The sequence below is a fragment of the Furipterus horrens genome, unplaced genomic scaffold (assembly GCF_987537825.1).
Source record: "Furipterus horrens unplaced genomic scaffold, mFurHor1.1.pri manual_scaffold_3, whole genome shotgun sequence".
NCBI classification, from domain to species: Eukaryota; Metazoa; Chordata; class Mammalia; order Chiroptera; family Furipteridae; genus Furipterus; species Furipterus horrens.
This window is the reverse complement of record NW_028327173.1, coordinates 51,740,245-51,759,064: the sequence shown is the minus strand read 5'-3', so window position 1 is coordinate 51,759,064 and position 18,820 is coordinate 51,740,245. Positions and strand designations below refer to the sequence as shown.

Here is an 18,820-nt window from a genome sequence, read left to right as displayed (position 1 = left end):
TTAAACCCCATTAACATAGTTCTCTTTAGAGAGGCTCAGGCATTAGAGGTTGAACCTAATGTAGGACTCAAAAATACTAATATTTTCAGGGTGGATAGAGAAATAGGAGATCTTAAAGGAGACTGCAAAGGAGTATGCAGAGAGGTAACGGGGAAATTAGTAAAAAAGAAAAGAAAAGAAAAACAGAACAAATGGCAACTGGAATATTAGGGAAGAGAATATTTCCATAAAGGGCTACAGCCAACTAGCTCTGATGTTACAAAAAAGTTATGTAAGTGTCCAGTGGATTCTGAAACTGGTTGGTAGCCCATCCTGAGGATTTGTGGACCTGGAGGCCAGGCCATAGGAGGTTTAAGAATAAATCTGAAGATAAGGAAGGTAAACAACTCTTATGAGAAGTCAGCAGTAACTTCTGGAGCAGAGTGTGTAGGGAGGTATGAAATCTGCAAAACATTTTATTCTCTCAAGGTAGGATAAATTGAGATATGTTAAAGTGATAATGAGGAAAGCCAAAAGTTAAAGGTAAAAGAAGAGGAGTTAATTGAGAAAATAATGGCTCTGAAACTCATGCTGGATGGGATCCAGGTTACAGGTAGAGGGTTCGTGTCAGGAGACAGGACACCTCTGCTGTTTCAACAAGAGGAAAGGTGGAATGCGTAGCTGCAGGCGCTGACCTTGGTGGTAAGTGAGAAGCCATCTAATTTTTTTGCCATAAGCATTTTTGCTGCAAATATTTTCACTACACAGCTAACTAGCTGTAAGGCAATTTTGCCATTAATGATAAAATAGCTGGTTGACAGTTTGGTTTTTGCTGGGCAGACTTAATGTATTGATGCAAGTTGTTAGTTTGGTTTCATTTCTCCATTGACAAAGTTCTGGTGGAACTCCAACTTTAATATTATAAATCTTAGACCTCATAATGTTCTATACAGGGATATGTAAATGTGGTGATCTTAAGACAATGGGTGTGACAACCATGTTTAATGCCAGGTTTCAAAGTTAAATGTAAAGCCAGATTTCTTGCTAAACTAGAAAATGCTAACATACCAGTTTGCAAATTATTCAGTGAGTGCAGTCAAACTTCCCACTCATCAAAAACAAGTTTACCAAGCTACGGCAAGTATAAAAGAGGTGGTTCCTCATTCCCAACAGTCTTGGAGAGCATTGTGATTGATTCTTGAGGTGTAAGTTGATACCTCTCCTTAAGGAAGAAATTGTAGCAGAAAAAAGTGTGATGCCGAAGAGGGAGAGGAATCTACAAGCAAAAACTACTTAAAAATGTATAACACTATAAAGGAAAGACTTTGAAGACTATGTATTTTCATTTTCCTTATTCGCTTTTTGAATTTTAATTTTTCATGTTTTATTATTATGTCCTTTTTAATGTCCCTCTTTTTTCATTTGTTTTCTAGTGAAATAGTCTTATAGCCAATTAGTTGTGCACTGAAAATGCTTGCAATAAAGATATTTATGGTAAAAATGCTTATGGCAAAAAATAGAACTGTATGATATAGCTGCTGTGGGAGAGAGAGAGAGAGAGAGAGAGAGAGAGTGATAGCTTACTAGGCAATGAGACCTGTTGAGGACCTTGAATTCAAAGAGAACCCAATCTGCCCACATTCAGTCAGCATCCATGCCAAGTACAAGATGTGTCTATTTGAATCCCCTTAGAAGGTGAAGTCCTCCCACAGCACAGATACAAGAGAGTGTCATTTTGACATGAGATGAAGTTAAATAGGAATCTATCATATTAGGTAGAGCCACAGTAATTAGCCTGCATTGTATACTGGCTATGGCACAGGACGGAGTTCTGCATGTCCTGGCTATACTGTCCATGAATCACAGAGGCCGGTCATTTACTGCTGAATATCATATCCCTTTTAATAAGTCATAATTAATTTGTTACTAAATTCAAAGCTTTGATTCATTACAGAGTATCAGACTGTTTACCTATTAGCTGTTAAATTATGCACGTGTCAACTACCTAAGGACTCAAGCTAAAATGACCACATGGTGCTTTTAGGATGGACTGTGACACTAACATTTTACCAACAAATTATTTAATAGGTTATTGTTTGTATCAAGATTTCCAACTACTCTAAATTTAGTCCTTATTTTCTAAGTGTGAAAATAGCATGTTTATTGTGGAGAATTTAGAAAACAAAGGAATATGTAGAGAAGAGAATAAAGATCATTCTAATTCCCAACCAAAGATAACTGCTTCTGGTGTTTTTCTTCTATAGATACACACAGAGTTGTTTGTAATTGGATGATACTATGTAATGAACATTTGTTTTCACTTTTCACATCCTGAACACTTTTTCATGTTATTAAATACTCTTCAGAAGCATGATTGTAAATGGCATCATTGGAATACATATATATTTTGCATATCACATATGTTAGGCAAATCAATGGATATTCGATAATTTAAACAGTGCTCTATTGTTGGCCATTAGAGTTTTTCTAATTCTCTTTTATATTGAGGCAAATATTCCTGAACACCTTAGTTTACACCTCTGATTCCTTCTTAACTACTTAGCTGTTCTTAATTGTCACTAACAAGTCTTTCGTGGTTCTCTGAGTAGGATTGAGCATTTGAGGTTTAAATGAAACTATATTTTGGCAGGAAAAAAAAAGCTGTTTTAACTATGAACATTTTCAAGGATTAATGTTCTTTAAACCTTGACAGAGACACATTCTCTAGACTTTCCCTTGACACCTGAGATATAAAGTTTTGAAAAATATTGAAGATATCTCCTCTGACATGTATATCACAAAGCTAATCCTTCATCTATACTCCTAGAAATGAATAATTTATAGAGTAGATTTTGCCTTCCCCCTTTCAGCGAGAATTTGAATACTTACTTAGCTACTGACATTTTGACCATTCTAATAGAAAGATGAATATTTATCTAGTCATATATATACCAAGATATACTGAGCCAAATCACACAGAATTTACAATTGACATTCATTGAAAGGAAAGACTAATTCTTACACATGAAATAACATGATGGCAGGGATTTTTCTTGAAGCAACTCTATTAGTTAGAAATTTGAGGAAAACGGACATAGTATAGGCAAGACATTCATTTCCTAGCTCTTTTCCCCTAAGCTTCCACTGTTCTGTCTCTGAATGATAAAACATTCTGTCCTGGAAGCATCTACAATAGTGCCATATAGCCTGGGGCTTGGGAAGAGTTATTCTCTGTAAAGTGAAGGTGTTGATTATTCTTATCTCATTTGCACTTTCATAACTACACTACTGGATGGAGAAGCTATTTGGTAAGCATTATTAATCATGCTTTAGAAAAGGGAGGAATTAAGATGTAAAGTTAGATAACTGGTTCCCAAACTATTGATAGAAGCAGAGTCCAGTCAGATCTATGGCAAGTCTTTAACTCTTGGCGAGTGTGTTTGCCACTCTGTTGCTTCTAAAATAATCTCCCCCTAAAGCTTTGTGAATCCAGTATCTTGTCCTCTTCCACTGTCCACTTTCTAACTTGGTAATTTTCCCCTCTCCTTTATTTACCAAATCACACACTTGGGGCTTTCCTGAAGAGGAATTTTGTCTTTTATTCCACACCCTTTACTTTCAGTTTCTTTTCTTTTTTAAAGATTTCTTTTCTTTTTTTTAATTTCTAGAGAAAGGGGAAGGGAGGGAGAAAAAGAGGGAGAGAAACATTGTCATTCGAGAGAAACATGGATCAGTTGCCTCTTACATGCCCCCAACCCGGGATGTGGCCAACTACCTAAGCATGTGCCCTGACTGGGCTCTGTGAAACAATGCTTAACCAGCTGAGCCATGCCAATCAGGGCTCTTTTCTTTTTTAAATTAAATACTTACTCCATTTCCATTTTTGCTCTAGAATTCATCAGACAAAAACTTAACCAGAGAAGTATGTGTAAGAGTCCATCCAGTCCAGCAGCTGTTTACTAGTGAGCTTAATAAAACAAAGTGGTTTGCCTAAAGCCATAAATGGTGGCAGAGCCAGCAGAAGAGTTTACTTCTTCTGATTCTTAGTTCATTGTTGTTTTGAAAAATTTTATCAAAGTACATAATAATAAAAATGGGATTACACAACTTCTAGTAATTTTTAAAGTGTTTATGAACTTTTTATTTCCCAAGTTTTCAGACTGGATCATGCAGGAGAAGCTTCTGAAATAGTCATTTCAAATGCTGAGATGATTTAGTAACTGGAAAACAGAGTTGTAACCAGACTAGAAAGACTACGATTATTATTTGAATCTACAACAAAACTTATTCCCATAACAATCATTCAAATTACATAATTAAGTAGTTTAAAAGGCCTAGACTGATTTCAGTGTATTATAATATATTACATTTGTCAAACTATAGAGAGAATTTCCAGTAAAGCAGGTTATTTTACCAGGCCTAACAACAGAGCATTATGAACAACAGAAAAACGTAGATCAAAGTTGGCTATGGAGAAAAGTTCTCTTACACACTAACATTAGAAATACATAAATGCTACATAATGAAGCTTAAGGGCAAGTAACCAATTTTATTTACTCCCCCACAAATTAATTTTTCTGTGTTCATTCATTTATCACCTTCAATAGATATTTATGGCCTATAACCAAAGGTTCTTTTGAACCAAGATGTGAAGTACTGAAGATTTTTGAGTGTGTATGTAGTTATAAACCCACTTACAAACCTTGCTGCAATAAAGTCCAAATGCAGAATACTAAAAGCAGTTTCCCTTGGTTTGTGCTTTGCACATTTAAAAGATCATTATCACTTGGGAAGGGACAAATAATTTTTTTTTTTCATTTAGGATGGAGCAAGGTAATTGCCCTTGACACTAGCCAGGATTAGAGAATTTAGAAGTCACTGATGGAGCTGTGTTCCTGATTATCATAGGTACAAAAACAGCTCGCTCTTCCTGCTGATAACCAGGGAGAGGCAAGAAGCTTGGGTGAGTCATATGGTTCCTGGGAAGATGCTGGCGGAAGAGCAGCAGCTCTGATCAGCCAGCATTGGTCTCAATGCTCCTTTGACAACTAGCTCATTATATGAGGCTGATTGGAAAGAGCAATTGTGCAGAGCATACATTTGCTACCAAAAAAAAAAAAAAAAAAAAAAAAAAGCCTCTGTGTTGTTCAAGCTTCCTTTTATTTTGTTGTTTGCCCTCTCTTTAAAAGGAGTAGAATTGGACTTACAGAAATAATTACTTCCATCAGAAATTTACATATTCATGCCTAAATTTTTCTCCCAAAGTCTGACAGTCTAAAAAATATCTGCAAAGATCATCATCACTTCTTACCTTCTTAAATATAGGGACCTCAACATATATCTGCTAACTTGCATTTATGTTCAAAATTAGATGAAGAATTTGCAGCCCTCCTTCCATCCATTCTGCCATTTGGAAATGGCAATGTCATCCTCACTGCCTCTAATTCAAATTATCTTCCTATTGCACAGCTCAGAGTTTATAGAAAAGCTAGAGCATCTCTCCCCATGGGCCAGCTATTGCTTACAGAACATGGCTTTATAATGTCATACTCACTGCATTGTCAATAGTAAATTACTAGAAATTACAGTCGAATATCCTTTATAAGGCATATGAAACCTAAATTAGCCTCATAAAAAGTAATTTAGTATTATTAGCCTCATAAAAATTAATTTTTAAATAATCAAGAACTGTGCAAAATGACTTAAATCCCATTTTAATAAGTGATTTTTCCTTCATTATAAAAAGTTGAAGAAATTTAATATTTTATTATATAAGAAAAAATGAAAAGGTAACTTAAGTGACTTTTTAGATCATTCTAGACCAGGCTCAGAACACCTTCTGGAAGATGGTTAAGTGGTCAAATATATTTTGGTATTGGAAAAAAACAGGGGCAGAAAGAGCTAGATAAACCTTTCCAGTGAAGAAAAACGAATTACTAGCCATGTATGTTTTTGGACAACTGAGTTGAAAATACAGTTTTATACCATTTAGTCAAATACACTGAAATCTAATTGATGTCACTAGAATGACAAGAATGCATGCTGCAAATTTAGAAATTGAGATAATTTGGACAGGGGTCAGGATGAAGTTTACTTTTACTTTATCTTTGGTAAAGTTTCCTAAGAAAGTGAACAAAATAATCTATGAGAGGAGATAAATCATTTTCAAGCCCTTTCCTCCCAACCCCTCTCAACATGTGCTGAGTGCTCACTCTGTGGCGGTGTCTGTTTGCTACTGTAGCTCTCCTAACAGATGACTGTGAACTTGGTGGCTTAAAACAACACACATTTCTCTTAAAACGTTATTGATTAGAAGTCTGACATAGGTCTCGCTGGGCTGATATCAAAGTGTCCACAGGACTGCATTTTTCTGGAAGCTCTCAAGGAGCATCTGAGACTGGCTTTTTTATTTTATTATTATTTTTGCCTTTTTCAGTTGCTAGAGGGCATCCCTTTACATCCCTTAACTCATGACTTCCTTCCTTCATTGAAAACCAGCAACATTATATCTCTCTAGCCTTTTTTTTTTTAATTTATTTTTTATTTTTTTGGATTTTCAATTACAGTTGTCCCCTTTTCCCCCAATTTCTCTCCCCCACCCAACCCACCCCCTCTCTCGCAATCATATCCCTCCCCGTTGTCCATGAGTCATTTATACACGTTCTTTGACTAAACCCTTCCCTTACTTATCCCTCTTCTCTCCCTATCCCCTCCCCCCTATTGACTGCTATTCTGCTCTTTGTTCTATTTAGTTCCTTTGTGTTGTTCTTTAGTTTCCTGTATTAGGTGATATCATATGGTATTTTTCTTTCTTTGCCTGGCTTATTTCACTAAGCATAATTCTCTCTAGTTCCATCCATGTTGTTGCAAATGGCAGGAGTTCCTTCTTTCTTTCTGCTACATAGTATTCCATTGCCTAAATGTACCACAGTGTTTTGATCCACTCATGTACAGATGGGCACTTAGGCTGTTTCCAGCACTTAGCTATTGTAAACAGTGCTGCAATGAACATAGGGGTGCATAAGTTCTTTTGAATTGGTGTTTCAAGATTCTTCGGGTATAATGCTAGTAGTGGAGTCGCTGGTTCAAAAGGCAGTTCCATTTTTAATTTTTTGAGGAAATTCCATACTGTTTTCCACAGTGGCTGCACCAGTCTGCATTCCCACCAACAGTGCAGTAGGGTTCCCGTTTCTCCACATCCTCGCCAGCACTTGTTGCTTGTTGATTTGTTGATGATGGCCATTCTGACTGGTGTGAGGTGGTATCTCATTGTGGTTTTTATTTGCATCTCTCTGATGGCTAGTGATGTTGAGCATTCTTTCATATGTCTATGGGCCCTCCGTATGTCCTCTTTGGAGAAGTGTTTGTTCAGGTCCTTTGCCCATTTTTTAATTGGGTTGTTTGTCTTCTTGGTGTTGAGTCATATAAGTTCTTTATATATTTTGGAGATCAGTCCCCTGTCTGTGATGTCATTGGCAAATATGTTTTCCCATATGGTTGGTTTCCTTTTCATCTTGCTGATGTTTTCTTTTGCTGAGCAGAAACTCTTTAATTTGATGTAATCCCATTTATTTATTTTTTCCTTTATTTCTCTTGCTTTTGGAGATGTATCCGTGAAGAAATTGTTACGTGAGATATCTGATATTTTCTTGCCTATATTTTCCTCTAGGATTTTTATGGTGTCACGGCTTACATTTAAGTCTTTGATCCATCTTAAGTTTATTCTCGTGTGTGGTGTAAATTGGTGTTCTAGTTTCATTTTTTTGCAGGTCCCTATCCAGTTCTCCCAGCACCATTTGTTAAAGAGGCTCTTCTCACTCCATTTTATGTTCCTTCCTCCTTTATCAAATATTAGTTGACCATAGAGGCCTGGGTTTATTTCTGGACTCTCTATTCTGTTCCACTGATCTATATGTCTGTTCTTATGCCAGTACCAGACTGTTTTGATTACAGTGGCTTTGTAGTATTGTTTGATATCTGGTGTTGTGATTCCTCCTGCTGTGTTCTTCTGTCTCAAGATTCCTTTTGCTATTCAGGGTCTTTTTTGGTTCCATATGAATTTATGGAGTATTTGTTCTAGGTCTGTGAAATATGTCATTGGTATTTTAATAGGGATTGCATTGAATCTGTAAATTGCTTTGGGTAGTATGGCCATTTTGATGATGTTGATTCTTCCCATCCAAGAAGATGGTATTTGTTTCCATTTATTTGTATCTTTCTTAATTTCTTTCTTCAATGTTATGTAATTTTCAGAGTACAGGTCTTTTATCTCTTAGGTTAAGTTTACTCCTAGGTACTTTATTTTTCTTGTTGCTATAGTAAATGGTATTTTCTTTTTTGTCTCTATCTCTGCTATTTTATTGTTGGTGTACAGAAATGCCTTAGATTTCTGTATATTTATTTTGTACTGTGCGATTTTGCCAAATTCACTTATTATATCGAGTAGTCTTTTTTTTTTGTAGTCAAGTCTACCTCAGACCGCACTGGAAAAGTTTCTTAAATATTAAGGACCCATGTGATAAATTGAGTCCACCTGGATAATCCTGGGCACTCTCCCTATCTCAAGGTCCTTAACATGAATCACATAGGCTATGTCCTTTTTGCCATATGTGATAACATATTCACAGTTTCCAGCAATTGGGACTTGGATAACTTTGGGGCGGCCATCTGCATGCCACAGTGGAAGCAGTGTTCAGTTCACAGGACTGTGAACCTGCATCAGAAAATACTAATGTAGAAATATTAATTTTAAATAAATTTGGTGTATAAGTGAGTATAATAAATTCATATTTATTAATGAATGGAATAATCAATTTCCTTTAAGTAAAAGACTTTCCTAAAATGTTTGAAATGTACATAAACTTCAAAAAATAATTTCATTATTGTTTACTAGTAAATTTTTTTAAAGATTTTATTTCCTTTTAGAGATAGGGGAAGGCAGAGAGACAGAGAAGGAGACAGACATCAGTGTGCGAGAGATGCATTAGTCAGTTGCCTCTCACACACCCCCAACTGAAGACCTGACCTGCAACCCAGGCATGTACCCTGCCTGGGAATCAAACCAGTGACCTTTGATTTGCAGGCCAGTCCTCAATCCACTGAGCCACACCAGCCAGGGCTACTAGTAAATTATTAATAGTAATAATTCCACAAGTTTCTGAATTTTACATCATTTAACTATAATAACAATATAACTATATACATAATATAATTATTCCCTTCACTTAATTCTTATGTATACTATCATGTGAACTAAATATACTGTTCTACTCCTTATACAAAGGAGAAGGATAAACAAAAAACAGGCTGCTTGGGCAGTGCAGAGGCTCGTTTTTTAGCCAGTGCATTTATGCTCTGCACAAGCTCTCCTTCTGATCAGCCTCATCACAAGGCGGTCAAGGGAGCATTGAGACCCATGTGAAATAATATATTTGTATTTTATTAAACTTTAATCCTGATGTTAGAGATTCATGTGTTTACAGTTTCTTGCTAGTATAGATAATGCTTCACTGAACATTCCATTATTTGTACAGCTGTGTTTTGCTTTTATTGAATAAATTCCTTGGGAAAAAAATACTTTGAAAGAAATTATGGGCTCAGAATATATGGCTGTCTACTGGGTGGGTGCCTACCCATTTCCCTCTTCTTATTTATTTATAGAACCATAATTTTTTCTGGGCATAAGGTAGTACTTTGATCAAGGACCATGAGTTAAACTCCAGGAGATGAAATAGTCTACAAGCCAAACCTGAAAATTTCTGTCTCCTTTGCCAGTGACTGATTTAAGACTTACCTGTGGCTCAACTCTGTCCAATAAGACCAAGCTGGTGAGGGTTTGGTCAGGGCTGGGACTTAGGCTGCTGCACCTGGGATGTGCCAGCATTTCTGTGCACCATCTGGGTGTCTCTTTTTAGCATGAATCAGAGGAGAGGAGGAGCTGAGCTAGGATGAGACTTGAATAAGAGTAGAGGCAGTGCAGAGGACGAAGCAAAACAAGGATTCAAAGAAAACTGTGACACGTGGGGCCCAGACGACTGTATGCGAATGAAAGCGCCAATGTTAGGATTGTGGGTTTGTGGTTTGGCTGTTTCATATGCTCAGGGATACTGACTTCCATTTGGAATATGTGGGCTGAGGACAGAACATCCCAATAAGTGTGGGCCTCCAGGGAGACAGTGGTTCCAATAGAAATGCACTGTGAGCAAGAAATTCAAGCCCCATGTATAACTTAAAATTTTCTAGTAGCAATATTTTTTGAAAAGTAAAGAGAAACCAGTAATGTTAATTTTAATCATGTATTTTATTTAACACAACATATCAACATATATTTTATTGTATAATCATTACCTATTTCAATATCTCAATTTGCTCCAGCCACATTTCAGTTGCTTAATAACTGGGCACCTAGAAAGACAAATTAGAAATTAAAGTCAGTACTTTTCTTTACTTATGGATGTGAACCTATGTTTGGGTTGTTCTTGCTTTATTTTTTTGCTATCAGGAACAACGCTGTGATGAATAGTCATATGCGCAACTCCCGATGCAGAATTCAGGGTAGTATATCCCCAGGGTAGGATAGCTGGGAGGCAGCAGATGAAATAGTGCCCAGTTGTTTTCCAAGGTGGTGGCTCCAGTTCACACTCTCACTAGTAGAATGTAAGGGTCCTCACTGTTCCACATTCTCGCTGACGTTTTAAAAAGTCACATTTCTTCATTGTAGTTGAGCTGCTGGGTGTAAAATGGTTTGTTATTTTGTCCCAGTTTGCATTTACCTGATGATTAATGAGCTTAAATACTTTTTTCAGATGCTTAGGAACCTTCAATATTTTTCTATGCAAATTACAAATATTATATTTATTCATTCAAATATAAATATATATATTATGTGTTATATATCATATGTTCACATATATGTCTTATATTCATTTACAAGTATTTATTGAGCACTATCTGCTACACATTGGTCTAAGTAGGATAAATATAGTTGTGGGAGAAAAAATAGTCCCAAATCCTGCCCTCATGGAGTCTACATTCTAGTATGTATGTGGTGAGGATGGAGAGACAAAGAAAAGTAAGATGCCATGTGCCATCTGATGCTAGTGAACCATGGTTTGAGTCTGGCTCAGCCATTTTATAACATTAAAACTTGATTTCTGCAGTTGTGAAAAGGAGAAGGCAATTGTATCTATCTTATATTGTTATTAAATGCATAAGAAGAACTTGACACAGTGCCTAGAAAATTGTTAGGACTCAGAAAATGTTATTATTATTTTCTCCTTTTTTGCTTCTACTTTTTCTTCAGTAATTTTTTTTCAGTTAAACTACTGAAGTGTAAGGTTAAATATGTTCTGGTTTTGTTGAAGTGTTGGCTCTCATTTGGGTATCAGCCTGCTGGTGTTTCCTGAAACAAGACACATAACTTTGGCTAATTTTGAGATGTGTTATTTTGAAACTTCTTAAATACCAAGGATGAAGAGTCTGAGAACATACACTTAAAAAAAAAGAAAAACAAAAAGAAAGCTGCATCATGTCAAATAGCCTTAAGTGTGGGAACATCCATTATATAATTCAGGGCTATGTTCTGTGAATATAAATATTGCTTGAATTCATTTCACTGTAACTACCAATTTACTCGCTATGGGAAAGTACTGTGAAGAGGAGATGAATATGAGCTTATTAACCTGTGGAACAATTATTTGTCCTTCCTTAGATAATGATGTTGAAAATGATCTTCAGTCAAGCATCAGTTGAGCACTGCAAGACACACCCAGGAAAGCAGAAAGAATGCAACTTCTTCTTAATAGCCGTCCGCCTGGCTTCACTGAACCAGATCTTGGATCCCTGGGTCTATCTGCTGCTAAGAAAGATCCTTCTTCGGAAGTTTTGCCAGGTAGCAAACGCTGTCTCCAGCTGCTCTGATGATGGACAGAAAGGGCAGCCTATCTCATTATCCAATGAAATAACACAGACAGGAGCATGAAAGAAAACCCCTAATCAACATGCATGTTCACCGCTTTTGGCAACAAACAGCCTTAAATCTTACTGTGAATTTAGGCATCTCTGGCATGCCACTGTTTATGCATTGAAATAGAATTTTTATATAAGGCCGAATGGTCTCAGCATAGATAATCCCCTGTGTGCCAAAAATATTGAAACGCAAACTAAGGAAAAATATATGAAATAAGAGTCTAGTGTTTTGGGTTCTTTGCAATTTGTAGCTGAATATGTGATTATTTATAAATGATCTTGATCTGATGTGGGGGCGGGGTGGGGAAAGTTATTATTCCAGTATATTGAGCACGGGGTGGGGGAGGGGCGGGGGGGCGTTAATGCATAGACCATCAAAGGCAAGGCAACTGTTGGGTTTTGCTCAAAGTCCTTGGTCTTCTGTGTTCTCCTATGCTTTCCTTCTTTCTCTCAGTGTCATTCTTTTGCCCCCTTTCATTTTTTAAAAAGTTGAATTAAGATTAAAAAACATATCTATGATATTCATTGGTACTGGTGTTATTTAAGTATTGTTCAGTATGTAAATGAGCTGCTGAGGCTATAAAGCTTAAGTTTGGGTTGTGTTGGTAATTAGTATACTTATTATCTGAATAAGAGCCAATTTCATTTATTTTACATATGTGTGGACTTGTGACTATTCAAATTGCTAAACGTTCTTCCTTTTGAATACATTTTTAATTCCTACAAGCCTAGCAAAGACTCATGAAACTGATCATGAGAGGCAGTGAAGTGACTTTTCAAAATGCTATTTAAGGACTGATTTGAATACTAAATATAAGTACTCTGGTTAATTATCTCCTCTGATTTTTCCACCAAAAGTATTCTACAGTCTTTTGAATATTTAAATACTAACTCTAATTCTAAGACCAATCATATTTGGAGGGTTCCATAAAGACTTTCTATAGTTTGGCCTATTTATTGGATAAGAAAATAATAATATTACTTTCCTTATAGCACTTTCTCTGCCTTCTCTTCAGAATAGCTCTATCTAAATATTTATTATTAAATATTTTTGTCAGCATCTACATGCATACAATTTAAATAACTAAGCTTTATATCTTTTAGGCACAAGTAGATCATTACTTTAAGTTTTAAGAACTGTACTTTTTAAAATCATTTTCCCAACATACACAACAGTCTTTTAAGTTAGACCTATCCAAACGTTCTTTGTATTCTTGGGAGCATTCATTTTGTAGACTAACATTTCCTCATGAAGATTTTAATTTTCAGGTTACTTATTGCTTTCCTAGTTTTAAAAAAGTTTGAGATTTATTTGTACTTTTTTATAGTAACTACATTTTTCTTTGAGTTTGTAGGCATTTGGGGAAGAATTAGCTTTAACAGGCACCATATATTTATTAGATTACTATGTATACCAGCCTAGGTCCATCAGAAAGAATCATTTTAAATGACTATGTCAAACTGAGTGAGAAGATAGGATCTGCTGGGAGTACTTAGGTAATTCATGATAATTTTGCAAGTCTAGGTTTTGGAAAAAATGGTGATAAGTGAACTATGCTAAAACCCAATTTTAAAATCTCTCTATGCCTTAGATTATCCCACAGGTTACCTGCTTGGGGGTGGGGGGTGAGATAAAACTATCTCCTTCAGGAAAAAAAAAAAGTGCACTTAGATGACCGTGTAATAAAAAGGCTTTACTTCTTGAGTGGTCCTCTGACCCTAGGTTATAATCAGATAGACACATGTGTAATGTTGATTTGAGTGGTGTGAGTGTGATGGGTGTTATTCCCTCCAACACCTAGTAGAGCACTTGGAACATAGAAAATGTTCAAAATGTGTTCAGTGAATGAATGAATAAATGTCTGCCAAACCCGGGTGCCATCGGCAAAGCACTAACACATAGTCAAAGCACTTTATGCCATTACAGTTCGTCAGGCTGATAAAGTGAATGATCTCTATTTATTTAATTACAGAAATACGAATTTATCTTCAAATGTGTAGTGTCATATTGCTGCACAACAAAGTACTTTATTTGTATTAATAACTTAAGAGACTGATAAATCCAAATGGTAACAGAGATTACTGTCAAAGAAAAATCACTTTTTACCCAACCACAGAAATACTTAAAGACAAAAGAGCCTGAGACTTATTCTTAACCACAAAATAAATTCCTATCCCAAGGACCTGATAGGAGTGGACAAATGGCAAGTTTCAGAGTTGGAAAGGAAGAAATTATATAAATGGCATGTGAGTTTTGTTATCTAGGCAGCCATTTGTTAGTCCAGGGAAAACCTGACAAGAAATAAAAGTTAAATAATTTTAGCCTTGGGTTGGTACTTGAGGTTCGATTTCATAGACATTGTGCAAAGGCTCTTGATGTGGCTTGGAAGTGGACATCTATAGTCATTATAGAAGATTATGCCTGTTTCCAAGTTTAAGTTCATTGGCCTTAAAATTTATTCTCGTATACTTAGTTTATCTGAACAGGAAAAAATGCATGCATAAATTACAACAATTCCTAAACTTCACATTATTGGTAAGATAAATAAATAGAGGCATAGGAAATCACATGGAAAGAAATGAGTGGATAGAATGTGGAATATAAGTAAAATCAGCCATCATAGATTTTACCAAGGAGTTCTGATTCTCTAAATGATAAAATTACGTTGAGCCATGGAAGGAAATGATAATGTACTATCCAATAAGAACAGTTTGCTTTTCAAATAAAATAGGCATAGTGGATATCCTAAACATATTTTAGGTTGAAAAAGGTAATGTATTATCTCAAAATTTACCAAATTTACAAAGTGCTGTATCCAAGAAATTTCAAGCAAACATAAGTGTTTAATCATGTCAGATTTCAATGACCATGAGTTTAAAAAGTGCATATATATTTCTGCTTAACACTTTCTTAGTATACAAAAGATCTCAAGACTATGTTACAGAAAAGAAATTGCAGAAGATCATGTAAAAGTTAACTATAAAAGGCCCTGTGACCATGGCTGACAAACTGAAACTTTTCAAGTAGTACTTTAAAAAGGTGGTTGATTTGTGCCAGTGTTCTAATATTAAATTTTCAAGTAATTAAGCTTTTTAGTTATTTAATACTTTTTATATTTTTGTTGGCTTGGACTCCAAATCAGTGATTGGCTTTAAATATTTTCCACAACAGCAATTATTTAATAATTCTTTTGTATTGGGATCAAGTTGGAGACAGAAAATAGAAAAATTTGGTTCTTTGTAGTTTTAGGCACATATATTGCCTGCTTATTTTCACACTTTAACCCCAAAACTACAACTCAGCTTGTATAAATTATAAGGCTTTAAATACAATCTTCCTTTTAGGAATTATAAAATAGAAAATATATAAAATAAGAATTTTCTGCTTTTTCATTCTTTAAAGAGTAGAGAACAGGGGAGAATGAGAATTGATTGTTAAGTAGCATGTTCTGAAGATACCTTTATGTCTGACTTAAAAACTAATTGTTGATCTGTTTTTGAAAAAAAGACTTTATTCTAGACTTGATAAATATTATAGATATATATGGTCTCAGTTTTCCCTTTATATTACCATACCATCAGCCAAATACATTGTAATTTTCTTTGTATCTGCTTGAAATACAACTCAAATTATACCATATTCATTTATATATCACATTTTTTATTGAGAATTAAAATTATTTTATTTTCAGATGTTTTACTTTAGTTTCATATCATAAGCAACCCAAATATTTCCTGGATTACATATTTCTTCACTACAAACAAGACCATTCCCCCCAGACTCCTTGCCTCCAACCTGTTTATTTTCTTTTTCTTAATGAAGAGAAAATAACAAATATTTACTATTGGTGAATCTGGAATTGTTTTCAAGAGGGGAGAGAATGGTTTCATATTTCTAATATGCTAATATCCTCATATATGAAATAGATTTGAGTCTGTTTTTTGTTGTTGTTTTTTTTAGTAAGCCTGCTTTGATGAAACAATTTTATTATGGGAATAAAGATAGGAAGAGAGGAGATTACCATTAGGAACAAATCAATCTCTTAAGGCTTTTTGAGCATTTTGAAGATGATTCCACCTCTGAAATTATTTTCAGATGTGCAGTTCTTAAATTATTTTGTCAATTGATTTAGAATTAGAATATTTGGGACTTTAAAGTGAATCATATATCTAGCCAAAAGTTAGCCAGTCACCAGACTTTAAACATCATTTGAAGAGCTTCTTTGTATAGTTTTCAGTTTCTGTATCAATCAAAGCTGTAATGGTAAGCAGAGAAAATGCATATGACTTACTGATATATTTCCATGTTATTTCAGCTTTTGAAAGGATACTTATGTGGAGTGGGCATGGAGGGTGGGTTAGAGAACACAGAGAAAGATATGGAGGAAAACCTGTGTATTTCCAACTCTGTTAAAAATCTTCATCCTTTAGGCCATTCCACAGAAGCAGAGAGGAAGGGACCACATTTATCTTTACATTGGAGCATCGGTAGGACAAAGCAAGGAGTGGCCAGTGTTCCTTTTTTAATAGAAGGTTTTAAGTTCACTCAAGTCATCACTGGCAGCTAAATGCTCTTTTTTTTAAACCCATATATAATATGTGTGTGTGTGTGTGTAATATATATATATATATATATTACACATGTAATATATGTATTATATATTATATGTATTAAATATTTCCCAACTCATATATATAACATATGTATTAAATACTTTACATTCTCCCTCTTTATTGACCTAATGTGTTTATACAAATAGCAGTAAGTTGAACATTTCTTTAAGCAAAAAAACTAAAAATAGGCAATGATTATCTTGATCTGGTTACAACAAATGAAGTGTGACTAAGTAAGAAGAACTGAAATCATTGGCTCTTTAATAAATAATGTAAACTCAGTAGAGAAAGCATATGTTTCCCCACCAGTTCTACTCAGCATCTCATCTCTGTGCACTTGGTTCAGTGATAAAGTATACTTTTGTCACCTCCATGTAAAGTTTTTGAGGGGAGTTATCTTAAATATATTTAAATATATCTTTCAGCATGTTTTAAAGGCTGGCCTTCAATATTGTGGAGACAAATAATAAAAGAGACTATGAAAAGTACATCAGAATTTTGATGGCATTCAAAAAATAGCTAGCCTGTGTATTTAATAAATGTATGTTATTTATGTGGTGTTTGTCAATGGAAAATAAAGTTGAATGTTCTGAAATATCCCTGTCTTTTCTTCCTAATATCAATTTATGTCAGAACTATTATACTTATAATAATATTACATATTATCCTGAAATTCTATCTGATGTGCTTTGTCAAAATAACAGCACAAGGTAATACAACAGTATCGTATTATCTGCAACAATGTAATCATTTTGTTTTATATTCTATGATCATCAACAGTACAAATTATTATTTATGTGCTATAAATCTGAGAGGTGCTTTTTCCCATTATTCATGTTATAATCCTAGAATTGTAGTTATTAATACAAACGCACATTTAAAAATTATTTTAAAAGTAGTTCTTTCTCTTTCTTATGAATTCTAATGTAATCTACTGGCAGTCAACATCAGAATCATCCTTGGGTGTAGCCAGGCCCTTTAACAGTCTTATAACTCGCATCAGTATGAACTGATTACTAGTGGAGATGAAGGTTGGGCTGCCCCACTACCCAACTTCATGCGATCGTTCAGGTCACCTCCTCTTCCTCCTTCAGTGAGGCAGTTCTATACAATGTAAACTACAAAGCCAAGCTTTTATTTTAAAATTTTTATTGTTTTGCTATTACAGTTGTCCCAGTTTTTCCCTGTTGCTCTCCCCTGCACCCCCCCACTACCACAGTCAACCCCCACCCTGTTGTTCATGTCCATGGGTCCTTTATACTTGTTATTCTATTAGATCCTTCCCCTTATTTCTCCCATTATCCCCCTCTCCCCTCCCCTCTGGCCACTGTCAGTTTTCCTTATTTCCATGTCACCGGTTCTATTTTGCTCATTTGTTTGTTTTTGTTTATTAGGTTTGGCTTATAGGTGAGATCATGTTGTATTTGTGTTTTGTTACCTGGCTTATTTCACTTAGCATAATACCCTCCAGTTCCAGCCATGCTGTCGTGAAGGGTAGGAGTTCCTTCCTTCTTTCTTTCTGCTGCATAGTATTCCATTCTGTACGTGTACCAGTTTTTTGTTTTTGTTTTTTTCTTGGTCCATTCATGTACTGATGGGCACTTAGGCTGTTTCCAGCACTTGGCTATTGTAAATAGCGCTGCTATGAACATAGGGGTGCACAGGTTCTCTTGAATTGGGGTTTCATGCTTATTAGGGTGTAATCCCAGCAGTGGGATCACTGGATCAAAAGGAAGTTCCATTTTTAGTTTTTTGAGGAAATTCCATACTGTTTTCCACAGTGGCTGCACCAGTCAGCACTCCTACCAATAATGCACTAAAATAGCTCATTGAGCTTGCTCTCCTTCCCCCTAAGAAAAGGCATTTTGTGAGAGCTCTGTGCTAGACCCCTGAACAGGTATTATAGTCTCTACAGTCTGTGTTCTTTAGCATTTCTGGAAAACATCATTATGGCTACCTTTTAGTAGGCCAGAAATGTCCACCACAATGTTTGTGAACCTACGTGCCATGAAATGAGATATTGTCCAGTTTCATGTCCTTGGAAGACATGGGATCAGATATCCCTGGTTATCCTTGGGGGCTATTGTGCTCACCTAAAACAGTTTGAGTAAATCCAGTTCAGAGGGTGGATACTCAGAACCCAAGCCAGTCCTTCAATCCAGGCTTATTCTTTCTTTCACCTATTAGTGTACCTATACGTGCCGACCATTCTGATAGGTGCTAAGACATAAGAATTAAAAAAACAAGCTTTCAACAGATT

The 18,820-nt window shown here is 35.4% G+C and overlaps 1 protein-coding gene across 5 annotated transcripts in view; it reads left to right on the top strand.

The window, feature by feature from the left end:
* The window catches only part of PTGER3 (prostaglandin E receptor 3), a 205,008-nt gene that overhangs the window by 19,802 nt on the left and 166,386 nt on the right, over positions 1-18,820 (top strand). For all 5 annotated transcript variants that reach the window (XM_090269613.1, XM_090269614.1, XM_090269612.1 and 2 more), the window contains exon 2: positions 11,690-11,869. In XM_090269613.1, coding sequence (XP_090125739.1) covers positions 11,690-11,869 — 180 coding nt within the window. The remainder of the gene's footprint in view (positions 1-11,689; positions 11,870-18,820) is intronic.